The 16,117-nt window shown below is 43.1% G+C and overlaps 1 protein-coding gene across 2 annotated transcripts; it reads left to right on the top strand.

Annotated features, from left to right (window-relative positions):
* Positions 1 to 4,042: 4,042 nt before the first annotated feature.
* Positions 4,043 to 15,610, top strand: LOC129812775 (hydroxymethylglutaryl-CoA lyase, mitochondrial-like). Of its 2 annotated transcripts, XM_055864628.1 has the most exons (9): positions 4,057 to 4,709; positions 5,070 to 5,159; positions 5,384 to 5,491; positions 10,154 to 10,249; positions 10,443 to 10,591; positions 10,777 to 10,840; positions 11,005 to 11,193; positions 14,216 to 14,341; positions 14,599 to 15,610. In XM_055864628.1, the coding sequence occupies exons 1-9, from the start codon at positions 4,611 to 4,613 to the stop codon at positions 14,698 to 14,700; spliced, it is 1,023 nt and encodes a 340-aa protein (XP_055720603.1). In that variant the 5' UTR covers positions 4,057 to 4,610; the 3' UTR covers positions 14,701 to 15,610. The 2 variants fall into 2 exon arrangements, with proteins under 2 accessions (XP_055720604.1, XP_055720603.1); XM_055864629.1 differs by lacking the exon at positions 5,384 to 5,491 and having other exon boundaries at positions 4,043 to 4,709.
* Positions 15,611 to 16,117: the final 507 nt, after the last annotated feature.

Raw genomic sequence — 16,117 nt, 5'->3', positions numbered from 1 at the left:
CAATTATTCTTAATGGGGCCTGTTTAATAATAAAAAGCAGATGATAGTAAATATCATTAATCACAAATGTTAACCTATGCAAATTAATCTGAAAACATTCCAGCCTTATTAATAGGACTACATTTAGCCTAATTGGAACACATATGGCAAGACGTCAAAGGCTATTGTTTGTCCGGATTAAATATAGGCCTTCGTGTGTATCCAATCTGTAGGAGATAGTGGGCAAAATCAATAGGCTGGGGTGTTTTCGGTTCAGTTTAAGCTAAGGTAATGCGTAAAAACACAACTGCACTGAAATTAATAACCTGATTCAATGTGATTCTGCTGAGAGATAAAAATGTTATCTGTTATCTTTTTGGTCTTTTGTTATAGGCATAGCCTACCACTAATATTCTAAATTGCTGAGCATTTAAAATGACCATATTTATCTTGGGATAATGACACTTGCATTACATTTCAAAGTAAATGTTTTCATAAGCCCATAGGCCTACCAAGAACCCTTGTTGAGGCTGGGCAAGACCTTCAATAGGCTAGTAGACTTTGCAGAAATAATCATGGAGTTAATCATTGTTATAGCCTAGATCGCTTTATATAATCTGGACTGTTGTTTTTTCTAAGGCTAAGCTAACAAGGGGTAGCCTATTCTTTTTTCCCTGCCCTGCTTTTAATCATAATTACTAGCCTAAGGACTGCATGGTGACAATGATTGTGTCTGTTAAACAGGTAAACTTGTGGTAAACTGGGAACTCTGGGGCGGAAACAAAGTCAGAAAGATGCCCGAGTTTGGATGACCTTTCAAATGTTTTTATTTATTTTTAGTTCCCAGTTGTCTTGAACGCACTGAAGTCTGAATTCAGAGATTGCAGAGTTCCGAGTTCCCAGTTGTCTAGAATGCACTGAAGCCGGAATTCAGAGATTGCAGAGTTCCGAGTTCCCAGTTGTCTTGAATGCACTGAAGTCTGAATTCAGAGATTGCCGAGTTCCCAGTTGTTTGAACTCTGTGCTGGAGACATAGGCTACATCTTCTTTCTGAATAGGGCTCCCTCCAACAAAGAAGCCCTCTTGTCCGTATTGATTTGAGAAATAGGCATACCTACACAGTAATCAAATCAAATTAAATTGTATTGGTCACATGGTTAGCAGATGTTATTGCGAGTGTAGCGAAATGCTTGTGCTTCTAGTTCCGACAGTGCAGCAAAATCAACAATTAATCTAACAATTCCACAACAACTACCTAATACACACAAATCTGAAGGGATGGAATAAGAATATATACATATAGATATATGGATGAGCGATGACCGAGCTGCATAGGCAAGATGCAATAGATGGTATAAAATACAGTACTGTATACATATGGGATGAGTAATGCAAGATATGTAAACATTATTATTAAAGTGTCAATAATAAAGTGACTAGTGATCCATTTGTTAGAGTGGACAATAATTAAAAGTCTGTATGTAGGCAGCAGCCTCTCTTTGTTAGTGATGGATGTTTAGCAGTCTGATGGCCTTGAGATAGAAACTATTTTTCATTCTCTCATTCCCAGTTTTGATGTACCTGTACTGACCTCGCCTTCTGGATGGTAACGGGGTGAACAGGCAGTGGCTCGGGTGGTTGTTGTCCTTGATGATCTTTTTGACCTTCCTGTGACATCGGGTGCTGTAGGTGTCCTGGAGGGCAGGTAGTCTGCCCCCAGTGATGCGTTGTGTGTAACGGATGTGAAATGGCTATCTAGTTAGCGGTGATGCGCGCTAATAGCCTTTCAATCGGTGATGTCACTTGCTCTGAGACCTTGAAGTAGTGGTTCCCCTTGCTCTGCAAGGGCCGTGGCTTTTGTGGAGCGATGGGTAATGATACTTCGTGGGTGACTGTTGTTGGTGTATGCAGAAGGTCCCTGGTTCGCGCCCGGGTCGGGGCGAGGGGACGGACGTAAAGTTAATACTGTTACAATGATGCTGTTGACCCGGATCACTGGTTGCTGCGGAAAAGGAGGAGGTTGAAAGGGGGGTGAGTGTAACGGATGTGAAATGGCTATCTAGTTAGCGGTGGTGCGCGCTAATAGCCTTTCAATCGGTGACGTCACTTGCTCTGAGACCTTGAAGTAGTGGTTCCCCTTGCTCTGCAAGGGCCGCGGCCTTTGTGGAGCGATGGGTAACGACGCTTCGTGGGTGACTGTTGTTGATGTGTGCAGAGGGTCCCGGGTCGGGGCGAGAGGACGCCATAAAGTTAAACTGTTACATGTGCAGAATGCACCACCCTCTGGAGAGCCCTGCGGTTGTGGGCGGTGCAGTTGCCGTACCAGGCGATGACACAGCCTGACAGGATGCTCTCGATTGTGCATCTGTAAAAGTTTGTGAGGGTTTTAGGTGACAAGCCAAATTTCTTCAGCCTCCTGAGGTTGAAGAGGCGCTGTTGCGCCTTCATCACCACGCTGTCTGTGTGGGTGGACCATTTCAGTTTTTCCGTGCCGTGTATGCCGAGGAACTTAAAACTTTCCACCTTCTCCACTGCTGTCCCGTCGATGTGGATAGGGGGGTGCTCCCTCTGCTGTTTCCTGAAGTCCACGATCATCTCCTTTGTTTTGTTGACGTCGAGTGAGAGGTTGTTTTCCTGACACCACATTCCGAGTGCCCTCACCTCCTCCCTACAGGCTGTCTCGTTGTTGGTGGTGATCAAGCCTACTACTGTTGTGTCATTTGCAAACTTGATGATCGAGTTGGAGGCGTACATGGTCACTCAGTCATGGGTGAACAGGGAGTACAGGAGGGGGCTGAGCATGCACCGTTGTGGGGCCCCAGTGTTGAGGATCAGTGAAGTGGAGATGCTGTTTCCTACCTTCACCAGCTGGGGGCGACCCGTCAGGAAGTCCAGGACCCAAACGTGGTGGTGTTGAGACCCAGGCTCTCCAGCTTAATGATGAGTTTGGAGGGTACTATGGTGTCGAATGCTCAGCTGTAATCAAAGAACAGTATTCTTACATAGGTATTCCTCTTGTCCAGATGGAATAAAGCAGTGTGCAGTGTGATGGTGATTGCATCATCTGTGGACCTATTGTGGCGGTACGCAAATTGCAGTGGGTCTAGGGTGGCAGGTGGAGGTGGAGGTGATATGAGGTGATATGATCCTTGGCTAGTCTCTCAAAGCACTTCATGATGACAGAAGTGAGTGCTACAGGGCGATAGTCATTCAGTTCAGTTACCTATGCCTTCTTGGGTACAGGAACATTGGTGGCCATCTTGAAGCATGTGGGGACAGCAGACTGGGATAGGGAGAGATTGAATATGTCAGTAAACACACCAGCCAGCTGGTCGGTGCATGCTCTGAGTACACGGCTAGGGATGCTGTCTGGGCCGGCAACCTTGCTAGGGTTAGCGCGTTTAAATGTCTTACTCACGTCAGCCACGGAGAAGGAGAGCTGGCTGCAAATCAACTAGCCATATACATATTTTTTATATAGAGGTGAAATGCATATTTGGTGAGATCTTTAATAAAAACAAAACTTACACATAAACTAATATGTGACACATAAGTATCGCGTGTACACAACGTGAAAGCATGATGTACACGCAGATGTTATGTAGATGTTTTAAGGCGTTCAAGGTGAGATCTTTCATAAGAAATGTCTATATGATGTGTCACGTGACATGAACATGACAGGAATGTGTCGGCGGTTTGACACCATAGAAAAAAAACTTGTCTCCATTGACAATCCATGTTAATTGATGGCAGTATCTTATTGCGCTAGGAAGATGTTAGGGGACTTGGTGAGAGGTATCAGTAGCTTCACTAGGCTGAATTCTGTCCTGAATCACTCCCTATAGGCATGGGACAGATGATTGTGTAGTTTCAGTGGATAAAGTTGTGTGCGTCAACTGTAGGGGTGCACATGTTGTTGGGGATTGGAAGTGTCCGGTGCGAGAGAGGCAGATTGAAGTGCCCAGAGTCAGAGTAGTGCAGAAGGTGTCATATGATGAGGCAGTGAAGAAAGTAGAGGAGGATGGGGTTAAGGGTGAGGGATCGTGAGAGTAGATTGGTGCCAGCTCAGAGGGATAAGCCAACGAGTGATATATGCTTCAGTAAGGTTGGCTTCTTAGCGTTCATAGCAATGGTTATCTTCTGTGCTGCAGAAATGGAACGCACTGTAAATCACAGAAAATAGATGTGGTGGCAGCTGCAGAGAAGTATTTGGGTTTACGAGATTTGACTTCAGAAGAGTTACAGGGTGTGTTGAGTGGTGGTGTCTCATCCTCCCAGGCCGTTGGCATGGTTCAGGAGAAGATAGGGCCAAAGTAGTGGAATGGGGCAGTGGGTCTTTAATGAGTGTAGGTGGCAGCTGCAGAGAAGTACCTGGGTATACGAGATTTGACTGCAGAAGAGTTCTAAGATATTTCGAGACTTTTATTATATTGTGGTATATATGTGTAGGGTTGGTTGGTGGTGCAATTTTGTATTTTCTCTCGCTACCTTTTTATTTTTGTATCACAAATGTAACGTGATTGAACACATGCTACCGCACAGTAGGCAGCAGCATGCACAAACAAAATGTGCGAACGCCATGATACCAAAGAAGAAGAAGAAATTGACGTTAACGCTAATGTTGGACTAAAATGGCGGCTGTCATGAGATTTGTCAACAGAAGCTGTTTTGGTTCTAGAATGGGTCATCAATGTTTATCCTTGAGTCGTCCAGCAGTAGTGGCAAAATTAGTAAGTCCATATGTTTTTCTTTTTCAATGTCTCCTCAATGCAGTGGCTTGCTTTTTTGACTAGCTACATTTGATTGCAAATGAGTGCCCTTTAAACACAAGCGCCCGTTGTTAGCCTACGTTTGCTAGCTAGCGACTACAGTACCAGTATCATTGATACTAGGTTAGCTAGCTGTTTTTGTTAGAATTGATGATAAAGGCCGCTTATAAAATGTGTGTGTGTGATACTATATTTTGGTATAACCGTCAATGTCATATACATAATGCGATATGGTTTGCCTTAATCTGAGCGTGTGTGGTTCTTGTGTGCGTTGCTTTTAACTAACGTTACGTGCACTGTCTCACAACGCTCCGTTGACAGGTTCAGGATGGCGCGTCTGCAGGGAAAACTCTCCCAGAGAGGGTAAAGATAGTGGAGGTGGGACCCAGGGATGGCCTGCAAAATGAGAAGGTAATATTTCACTTTATTAAGATTTCATACTTTTAATCAGTCCACCAGTGAATTACATATTTATGGCGGTCCATTGCATTGGCTTGAGTGGGTGGGCGTGTCACTCAAACTCATGAGGAAAAAGTTAGTCATTCCAGTTATGGGGAACTGGGTCAAAAGCCACCGGTTGCAGTCTGCAGATGTTATTGTCATAACTCCTGTCTCTCTCCTGTTGGCCCTGTCAGACTGTCGTTCCTTCTGAAGTTAAGATTCACCTGATTGACATGCTCTCAGAGGCAGGTCTTTCTGTCATCGAAGCCACGAGCTTTGTCTCCCCGAAATGGGTTCCACAGGTGAGCTTACTAGAGTGATTTGGGACCATGATTTGGGGAATTTTAACTAAATTGAATGCCATAGAAGGGTCCTTTGGAACGATTGTTGACATATACACTGCTCAAAAAAATAAAGGGAACACTAAAATAACACATCCTAGATCTGAATGAATTAAATATTCTTATTTTTTCTTTACATGGTTGAATGTGCTGACAACAAAATCCCACAAAAATGATCAATGGAAATCAAATTTATTAACCCATGGAGGTCTGGATTTGGAGTCACACTCAAAATTTAAAGTGGAAAACCACACTACAGGCTGATCCAACTTTGATGTAATGTCCTTAAAACAAGTCAAAATGAGGCTCAGTAGTGTGTGTGGCCTCCACGTGCCTGTATGACCTCCCTACAACGCCTGGGCATGCTCCTGATGAGGTGGCGGATGGTCTCCTGAGGGATCTCCTCCCAGACCTGGACTAAAGCATCCGCCAACTCCTGGACAGTCTGTGGTGCAACGTGTCGTTGGTGGATGGAGCGAGACATGTTGTCCCAGATGTGCTCAATTGGATTCAGGTCTGGGGAACGGGCGGGCCAGTCCATAGCATCGATGCCTTCCTCTTGCAGGAACTGCTGACACACTCCAGCCACATGAGGTCTAGCATTGTCTTGCATTAGGAGGAACCCAGGGCCAACCGCACCAGCATATGGTCTCACAAGGGGTCTGAGGAACTCATCTCGGTACCTAATGGCAGTCAGGCTACCTCTGGCGAGCACATGGAGGGCTGAGCGGCCCCCCAAAGAAATGCCACCCCACACCATGACTGACCCACCGCCAAACCGGTCATGCTGGAGGATGTTGCAGGCAGCAGAACGTTCTCCACGGCGTCTCCAGACTCTGTCACGTCTGTCACATGTGCTCAGTGTGAACCTGCTTTCATCTGTGAAGAGCACAGGGCGCCAGTGGCGAATTTGCCAATCTTGGTGTTCTCTGGCAAATGCCAAACGTCCTGCACGGTGTTGGCCTGTGGACGTCGGGCCCTCATACCACCCTCATGGAGTCTGTTTCTGACCGTTTGAGCAGACACATGCACATTTGTGGCCTGCTGGAGGTCATTTTGCAGGGCTCTGGCAGTGCCTCACCTGCTCCTCCTTGCACAAAGGCGGAGGTAGCGGTCCTGCTGCTGGGTTGTTGCCCTCCTACGGCCTCCTCCACGTCTCCTGATGTACTGGCCTGTCTCCTGGTAGCGCCTCCATGCTCTGGACACTACGCTGACAGACACAGCAAACCTTCTTGCCACAGCTCGCATTGAAGTGCCATCCTGGATGAGCTGCACTACCTGAGCCTCTTGTGTGGGTTGTAGACTCCGTCTCATGCTACCACTAGAGTGAAAGCACCGCCAACATTCAAAAGTGACCAAAACATCAGCCAGGAAGCAGAGGAACTGAGAAGTGGTCTGTCGTCACCACCTGCAGAATCACTCCTGTTTTGGGGGGTGTCTTGCTAATTGCCTATAATTTCCACCTTTTGTCTATTCCATTTGCACAACAGCATGTGAAATTTATTGTCAATCAGTGTTGCTTCCTAAGTGGACAGTTTGATTTCACAGAAGTGTGATTGACTTGGAGTTACATTGTGTTGTTTAAGTGTTCCCTTTATTTTTTTAAGCAGTGTATTTGACATTCGTATCTTAATAGAGAAATAATTAAAGTTAGAACAGTTTACATTTTGGCTTTACCCAGGCCTCCTTTAAGACTCCATAATGTTTCATTTGTATGTGCTACAGAGGAAAAATGTGTTTCATATGAAGCTTTACTACTTGTTCTGTAATATGGGTAGTATTTTGATTTCAATAACAATTTTATTACATTCATATATGAATATTGAAAAATATAAACATAATTATAGAAAATATAAAACATGTCTATTGTTATATATTGATATATTGTTGAACATAATATACTCTACGGGCATATCAAAGTTCCAGAGTGGAATCTCTGGTAGTTTTAGAGTTATTGCCCATTTTTCTACAGAGAAATTGGCATAGTTGGCAATCACAGCCCCTCTTTTACTTGTATTTTTTTTTAAATTAGTTACAGGGGAGAGGAGGGTGATGTATGAGCCAATTGTAAGCTGGGGATGATTAGGTGACCATGACGGTATGAGGGCCAGATTGGGAATTTAGCCAGGACACCAAGGTTAACACCCCTTACGTGCCATGGGATCTTTCGTGAGCACAGAGAGTCAGGACACCAGTTTAATGTCCCATCTGAAAGACGGCACCCTACAAAAGGCAATGTCCCCAATCACTGCCCTGGGGCATTGGGATATTTTTTTTAGACCAGAGGAAAGAGTGCCTCCTACTGGCCTCCAACACTACTTCCAGGAGCATCTGGTCTAAGCAGGACCAACCCTACTTAGCTTCAGAGACAAGCCAGCAGTGGGATGCAGGGTGGTATGCTGTTGGATTGTATCATTGCACATCCTGCAAATAACCAGCAGAGGGTGACCAATTTTAATCCATTTTCACATTCACTCTGTTGGAAATGCTTTACAAATTGGAACATAACTCAAACTAGCAGAGATCTCTCTCTAGAACTTTGATATGCCTGTACAGTAAATTATGTTCAATATATTGAGAAATTAGACAAATCAAATGTGTTATATTTTCAATATTCCTGTTTATATTTTTCAATATTGATTATTTGTGAGAAAATTATTGAAATCAAAATGCTGCTAATATTACAGAGCAAACTCTAAAGCTTCATTTGACACCCATTTTTCCTTTATAGAATATACAGATGAAACATTATTAAACTCTTGCTGTTCAGGAGACTCTTACGTGTGTTGTGGTAGACTTTCGTTACAATTGCTTCACAGGAACCTGGTAAAATGAAGTTTGAAGTGTGCCTAACCACTGGATGGGTCTAAATGCACGCAGTCAAAGCTACTGACCACTTTTCGAGCTACAGTGCCTTCAGAAAGTATTCATACCGCTTGACTTATTCCACATGTTGTTATAGCCTGAATTTTAAAAAATGTAAATATTTTTTTCTCTCACCCATAATGACAGTGAAAACATCTTTTCAAATTTATTGAAAATTTAAATACAGAAATATCTAATTTACGTTGTGAAGGAAAATGTTATGTTTGTGCTTTTCTAATAACCAATTCGACTGGAATGGCTTCAGAACAACGTGAAAGTCCTTGAGTGGCCCAGCTAAAACCCAGACTTTAATCCCATGGAAAGACTTGAATGTTGTTGTTCACTTAACAGAGCTTGAAAAAAGCTGCAAGGAAGAATGGGAGAAAATACCTAAATCCAGATGTGCAAAGGTGATACAGACATAACCAAAACGACTCAAAGCTGTAATCGCTGCCAAAGGTGCTTCTACAATGTATTGACTCGGGTGTGAATACTTATGTAAATTATATTTCTGTATTTTATTTTCAGTACATTTGCAAACATTTTGAAAAACATGTTTTTACTTTGTTATTATGGATTGTTGTGTGTAGAAAACTATTTTATAAATTTTGAATTTAGGCTATAACACAACATTGTGGAATAGGTCAAGGGGTATGAAGACATTCTGAAGGCACTGTAACTAGTGCACTCAGATCATATCCTGATGTCGATAGCAGATGAGTTAGCTATATTATGAATATAACTTAGCTAGCTAACCTGAGCCAAGCTCACGTTTAAATTAAATGAAAACGGAGATTTTTCTTTTAAATTAATATGTAAATGGTTAAGTAATTAAGCAGTGCACCAGGAGTACTTGCTAATTTGATTCCTGAAATGCACAGCCTGTTAATGGAGTATTTTTCTAATCCTAAATTATACTTTTATTACATTCTTTGCTAGCTCAGCTGGTTAGCTAGCTCTCAGTCTCATTGACCACCAAATGTTGCTAACGCTAGCTAGCCACTTAATATAACTTGTTTTCTCAAAATGTATGTTTAGCCAAGTTGTTATGAATACAACTCCCATCTGCTGTTAGTTCCAAAAGTGGTTGTAGCTTTGACTGCATGCTGACAGTGAATTCAGAGCCATTCAGTGGTTTTCTACACTACAAACATCATTTAACCAGGTTCCCGTGAAGCAATTGTAATGACAGTTCTCCACAACATACCCTAAGAGTTTCCTGATTAGCAAGTGGCCTGAGGGAACACACTAAATGTATTGGGTAAAGTGTTATGAAATGTAATGTCATGTAATATTTCAAATTGTAAATAACCGCCTTAATGTTGCTGGACCCCACGAAGAGTGGGGATCCTTAATAAATACCAAGTAGTGTGTTTTAACTGCGTATTAGAAACACAGTTAAAGATCATTGTGAGGGTATTTTGCCAGTGCATGTATTAGACTTCCCGGAAAAATGTTGTCCAAGGATGTAACAATAAGCAAGGGTGACGGGGCTTAGCGAAGACTCCATTGCATAGTTTGTGATATGTCCTCAGAGACGGAAGAGGAAGCGAGACATCACACTCCTTCATTTCTTCGAGTTCATATACAGTCAATGAACTAAGCAGACCAGACCCAGCTGCTAATGCATTGGTGTCTATGGGAGAGCTACCCCGTTAAGCAGACAGAACTTACAATTTGTTTTAAATGGTAAATGGCCTGAGTGGGACATCTTCATTTATCCATCATCTTTGGTGTCTTTTCTTCCCTGATTGGCAGATGGCAGACCAGGTGGAGGTGATGATGGGGATCCACAGAAGGCCAGGTGTGTCCTACCCCGTTCTGACCCCCAACCTCAAGGGCTTCCTGGCAGCTGTAAGTTCCTACCTGGGCTCCATGCCACTGCTTATGTCACCTCAATATCATATCTATACACAAATTATTTAAAAAAATGAGAAGTTAGAATAACTTATGAATTCCATTAAGTGTCATCATACACTGTTGTAAAATCAGTGTCCTATTTTATACTGTAGGTATCGAGCAAGTATGTTGCTGTTTGTTTTCCCAGGTGAAGGCAGGAGCAGCAGAGGTGGCCATATTTGGTGCAGCCTCGGAGCTGTTCAGTAAGAAGAACATAAACTGCTCTGTGGATGAGAGCCTGCAGCGCTTTGAGGAGGTCACCAAAGCAGCCAAAGAGGCCGGCGTGCCAGTCAGAGGGTAAGACGGACTGACAGACGGACAAAGAAGCTGAGGTAGAAAATGAGGAGCAATGATTGTCAATGGAGAAAATCCGTAGGGTTGGTCATATTCTGTAGTTCTGTAGGGTTGGTCACATTCCTCTTAAGACATCAGGTTGTTTGACTCCAGGGTATCAGTCTCATGTCCTTGCTCTGTTCCCTCAGGTATGTGTCATGTGTGCTGGGATGCCCATATGAGGGCAAGGTGTCACCAGACAAAGTGGCTCAGGTGAGTTCCTCTGACTCAGAAAAAGCCCAGCATTCTTTCCCTTTTCACGGAGAAATATCTCATCTTCCCTTGTAAATGTTATTATGCTCCAAATAGATTTAATTGAACATTGTTATAGAGCTTAAAACCTGTTTGAGGATTTCACTTGTAACTCTTTAATGCAGGTAGCCAAGCGTCTGTACTCCATGGGTTGCTATGAGATATCTCTGGGTGACACCATAGGCGTGGGCACACCAGGTGGCATGACTGAGATGCTGCAGGCGGTGAGCAGGGAGGTGCCCGTCAACGCTCTGGCAGTCCACTGCCACGACACCTACGGTCAGGCCCTGGCCAACATTCTCATTGCCCTACAGGTACTGTGTAGTCCCAGTTGACATTAGATAGAACATCGCGTCCCCGCTCGCCTTGGGGGATACCAACCCGTGTTTACCCCATTGGCTCACAGCAAAAACAACGTGACTTTTTTTAAATGTAATTTTCGTCAATTTCAAAACTACATTTAAGAAAGGTACAACATGTCTAAAGATGACTTTTCAACATTGCCTGCTCTAGAGCGTTCTCACGTCTTAGAAAAACGTAATGTTGTAGGGCTTCTTATTGCCCCTTTTAATGATGGCGCTAGCTTGCTACCAACAAGAACATTAAGCTAGCCAAGACCAACAACACAAACAAATAGACGATACAGCTACAAGAGTAAGTGGAGTTACAGACTATACAAGTTAAATGTCTTACCTGTGATTAAATGTTTTCCACACACATAGCTACACTACCGGTCAAAAGTTTTAGAACACCTACTCATTCAAGGGTTTTTATTTATTTTTGCTAATTTCTACAATGTAGAATAATAGTGAAGACATCAAACTATGAAATAACACATATGGAATAATGTAGTAACCAAAACAGTGTTAAACAAATCAAAATATATTTTATATTTGAGATTCTTCAAATAGCCACCATTTGCCTTGATTACAGCTTTGCACACTCTTGGCATTCTCTCAACCAGCTTCATGAGGTAGTCACCTGGAATGCATTTCAATTAACAGGTGTGCCTTCTTAAAAGTGAATTTGTGGAATTTCTTTCGTTCTTAATGCGTAATCACCCTTTGCCTCGATGACAGCTTTGCACACTCTTGGCCTTCTCTCAACCAGCTTCACCTGGAATGCTTTTCCAACCGTCTTGAAGGAGTTCCCACAAATGCTGAGCACTTTTTGGCTGCTTTTCCTTCACTCTGCGGTCAGACTCATCCCAAACCATCACAATTTGGTTGAGGTTGGGGGGATTGTGGAGGCTAGGTCATCTGATGCAGCACTCTATCACACTCCTTGGTAAAATAGCCCTTATACAGCCTGGAGGCGTGTTGGGTTATTGTCATATTGAAAAATAAATTAAACTAAGCCCAAACCAGATGGGATGGCGTATCGCTGTAGAATGCTATGGTAGCCATGCTTGTTAAGTGTGCTTTTGAATACTAAATCAATCACAGACAGTGTCACCAGTAAAGCACCCCCACACCATAACACATCCTCCGTGCTTTACGGTGGGAAATACACATGCGGAGATCATCCGTTCACCCACACCACATCTCACAAAGACACAGAGGTTGGAATCAAAAATCTCCAATTTGCCGGCCTCCCGGGTGACGCAGTGGTCTAGGGCACTGCATCGCAGTGCTAGCTGCGCCACCAGAGTCTCTGGGTTCGCGCCCAGGCTCTGTCGCAGCCGGCCGCGACCGGGAGGTCCGTGGGGCGACGCACAATTGGGCTAGCGTCGTCCGGGTTAGGGAGGGTTTGGCCGGTAGGGATATCCTTGTCTCATCGCGCTCCAGCGACTCCTGTGGCGGGCCGGGCGCAGTACGCGCTAACCAAGGGAGCCAGGTGCACGGTGTTTCCTCCGACACATTGGTGTGGCTGGCTTCCGGGTTGGAGGCGCGCTGTGTTAAGAAGCAGTGCGGCTTGGTTGGGTTGTGCTTCGGAGGACGCGTGGCTTTCGACCTTCGTCTCTCCCGAGCCCGTATGGGAGTTGTAGCGATGAGACAAGATAGTAATTACTAGCGATTGGATACCACGACAATTGGGGAGAAAAGGGGATAAAAATTTAATTATTATTATTTTTTTTAATCTCCAATTTGGACTCCAGACCAAAGGACAGATTTCCACCAGTCTAATGTCCATTGCTCATGTTTCTTGGCCCAAGCAAGTCTCTTCTTATTGGTGTCCTTTTGTAGTGGTTTCTTTGCAGCAATTCGACCATGAAGGCCTGATTCACACAGTCTCCTCTGAACAGTTGATGTTGATGTGTCTGTTACTTTAACTCTGTGAAGCATTTATTTGGGCTGAAATTTCTGAGACTGGTAACTCTAATGAACTTATCCTCTGCAGCAGAGGTAACTCTGGGTCTGCCATTCCCGTGGCGGTCCTCATGAGAGCCAGTTTCATCAGAGCGCTTGATGGTTTTTACAACAGCACTTCAAGAAACTTTCAGAGTTCTTCAAATGTTCCGTATAGACTGACCTTCATGTCTTAATATAATGATGGACTGTCGTTTCTCTTTGCTTATTTGACTTGTCCTTGCCAAAATATGGACTTGGTCTTTTACTAAATAGGGCTATCTTCTGTATACAACCTCTACCTTGTCACAACACAACTGATTGGCTCAAACGCATTAAGAAGGAAAGAAATTCCACAAATTAAGAAGGCACACCTGTTAATTGAAATGCGTTCCAGGTGACTACCTCATGAAGCTGGTTGAGAGAATGCCAAGAGTGTGCAAAGCTGTCATCAAGGCAAAGGGTGGCTACTTTGAAGAATCTCAAATATAAAATATATTTTGATTTGTTCAACAATATTTTGGTTACTTCATTATTCCATATGTGTTATTTCATAGTTTTGATGTCTTCACTATTATTCTACAACGTAGAAAATAGTAAAAATAAATAAAAACCCTTGAATGAGTAGGTGTTTTAAAACTTTTGACTGGTAGTGTATGTGTAGCCTACTTGGACACCGGGTCCCCACATTTCCTACTCTCCCAACCCGAATAGCCTGAAGCCACAGGGCTCTTCTCGCAGGCTCTATATCTATACGTGGGAGCATTGCAAACCGTAGGTCGGGATTTTTTTACCTGGTTACATGTACTGTACATTGAAAAACATAAAACAAAAAAATCTATGACGAAGTTGGCTCTTTTACAATGGGGGTATGTTTTCCCCAATTTGTGGGCGTGGTCGAGGGGAATTCCTTGTTATGACGTGAATATCGACTCTGACCATAGACCTGAAGCTGAGTGCAATATAGAGGACTCCTCTGATTGCTGTATGAATAGTACTGGAATTCTACTGGCATGCATTTGATGAAGATGCTGTTTGCTTTTTGCAGATGGGCATCAGTGTTGTGGACTCGTCAGTGGCTGGCCTTGGCGGGTGTCCATATGCACAAGGGGCTTCTGGGAATGTGGCCACAGAAGATGTGGTGTATATGCTGCACGGACTTGGCATACAGACGGTGAGAATTCACCCTTTCCCTCTCTTTTTACTGGTCTCCCACTTTCACTTCCTCCCTCAGTTCAATGGAATCTGGCAAACTGTTACGAGATAGTGTTCTACTTCCTCTGTATTGAAAGCATCATTGTCATCAGTGTTTACTTCGACACAAAGGGTTTTGATCTGTAGGAGAACCAGTTATCTTTTTTAAGCTGGTCAGTGCACACAATGAGTTCCCTGTTTGTGTGTGACTCTGTCCTTCCTCTCCCTCTGTCTCAGGGAGTGGACCTGCCAAAGCTGATGGATGCTGGAGCTTTTATCTGTCGTTCCCTGAACAAAAAGACCAGCTCGAAAGTGGCCCAGGCCACCTGCAAACTCTGAACCTGGCTCCACAAAGGCCTAGAAGAGGGATGTCACGAGTGATGCCTACAGACAAGGCTAAAAGGCATTACTAAGGCAACACACACCTGTGCCACCGAGGTGTAATATACTTTGATTAGCTGTAGATAAAAATGGTTGTAAGAACTGTGTGTGTTCCATTATTTGATATAAGTCAAGTACCTCGCTTATAAATGAAGAAATCAAAATAGTTGGAAAGCCTTGCTCAAGTGGTGCCTTATCATTCTCATCTTGTCCTACATCAACCTGGTGCCTTGCCCGCTACCGTTGTGTGTTACATGATTATTGCAAATACACTAGGACACTAGTCATATTCAGAATAAAGTATGCTGTTTTAATATAATTTAAAGTTAAATGAAGGGATTGCCTGACTTGTACTTCAATTGCTTGGTGTAGAAACAGCCTTGTCCTTATTTGTCAATCCTTATGTTTAGCCAGTTGTCATAACAGTGGCAAATGGATGGGTCCTGCCAGTGTATTGCAGTAGGTATCCTAAACAGATCTTGATGTTTGCAGAGTGGAATAGAAAACATGTATTGATTTGAATCAACAAATGGACCATCTTGTTTTCTATTATGGGACAGGAAGTCACAGGATTTAGTCATTCTCTTATGTTTATTTCCATTTAACCAAACTTCCAACTATCCTTACTTGAAAACCACTTAGGATTTGCAAGCCTACCATATTAGGACAATTAAAGTCCGCCATTCCTGCAGTTTGAGTGGAGTTTTTCTTTTTCTGTTTAATTCTTGGTTTTGTTGTCTCATTGAATGTAAATATTTATTGTAAAATGTTACACTTCTGAATTAAAGCCATTCGAAAAGTTTGTCTCAAATCTAAGGAAGCACATTTTTTTGCTGTATTTTCAAAAAATAAATACTAACATTTTTAATGAATGTGTTATGCATATTTAATAAAACAGGTTATATAACCTAGTGCATTTACACAGCCAGTGTCTGTGACACATCTACAGTATAGCCAAAATGTCTACCAGCACAACACTCCCCATCCCACTAGGATGAAGAAATGACTCACCTAGGGATCTGGTGATTATATAACTGGACTAGTTGAGGATTTGACATTCATTCATAGGCACTACAAAACCAATCAAAGGTGGTACCATTGAGATATTTGTAAACCACTGGATTCGTGTATGTCCCTAATGGTTGAGTGAAATAGTCTGAGAGGTTGTGATTTTGCAATTCTACTGGAAATCAAGTGATGCAAATAAAATCAAAGTTTATTTGTCACGTGCGCCGAATAGAACAGGTGTAGACCTTACAGTGAAATGCTTACTTACAGGCTCTAACCAATAGTGCAAAAAAAGGTGTTAGGTGAACAATAGGTAAGTAAAGAAATAAAACAACAGTAAAAAGACAGGCTATATACAGTAGCGAGG

The sequence above is a fragment of the Salvelinus fontinalis genome, chromosome 16 (assembly GCF_029448725.1).
Source record: "Salvelinus fontinalis isolate EN_2023a chromosome 16, ASM2944872v1, whole genome shotgun sequence".
Taxonomy (NCBI): Eukaryota; Metazoa; Chordata; class Actinopteri; order Salmoniformes; family Salmonidae; genus Salvelinus; species Salvelinus fontinalis.
Note: the sequence above shows the minus strand (reverse complement) of the source record. Positions and strands in the feature narration are given on the sequence as shown.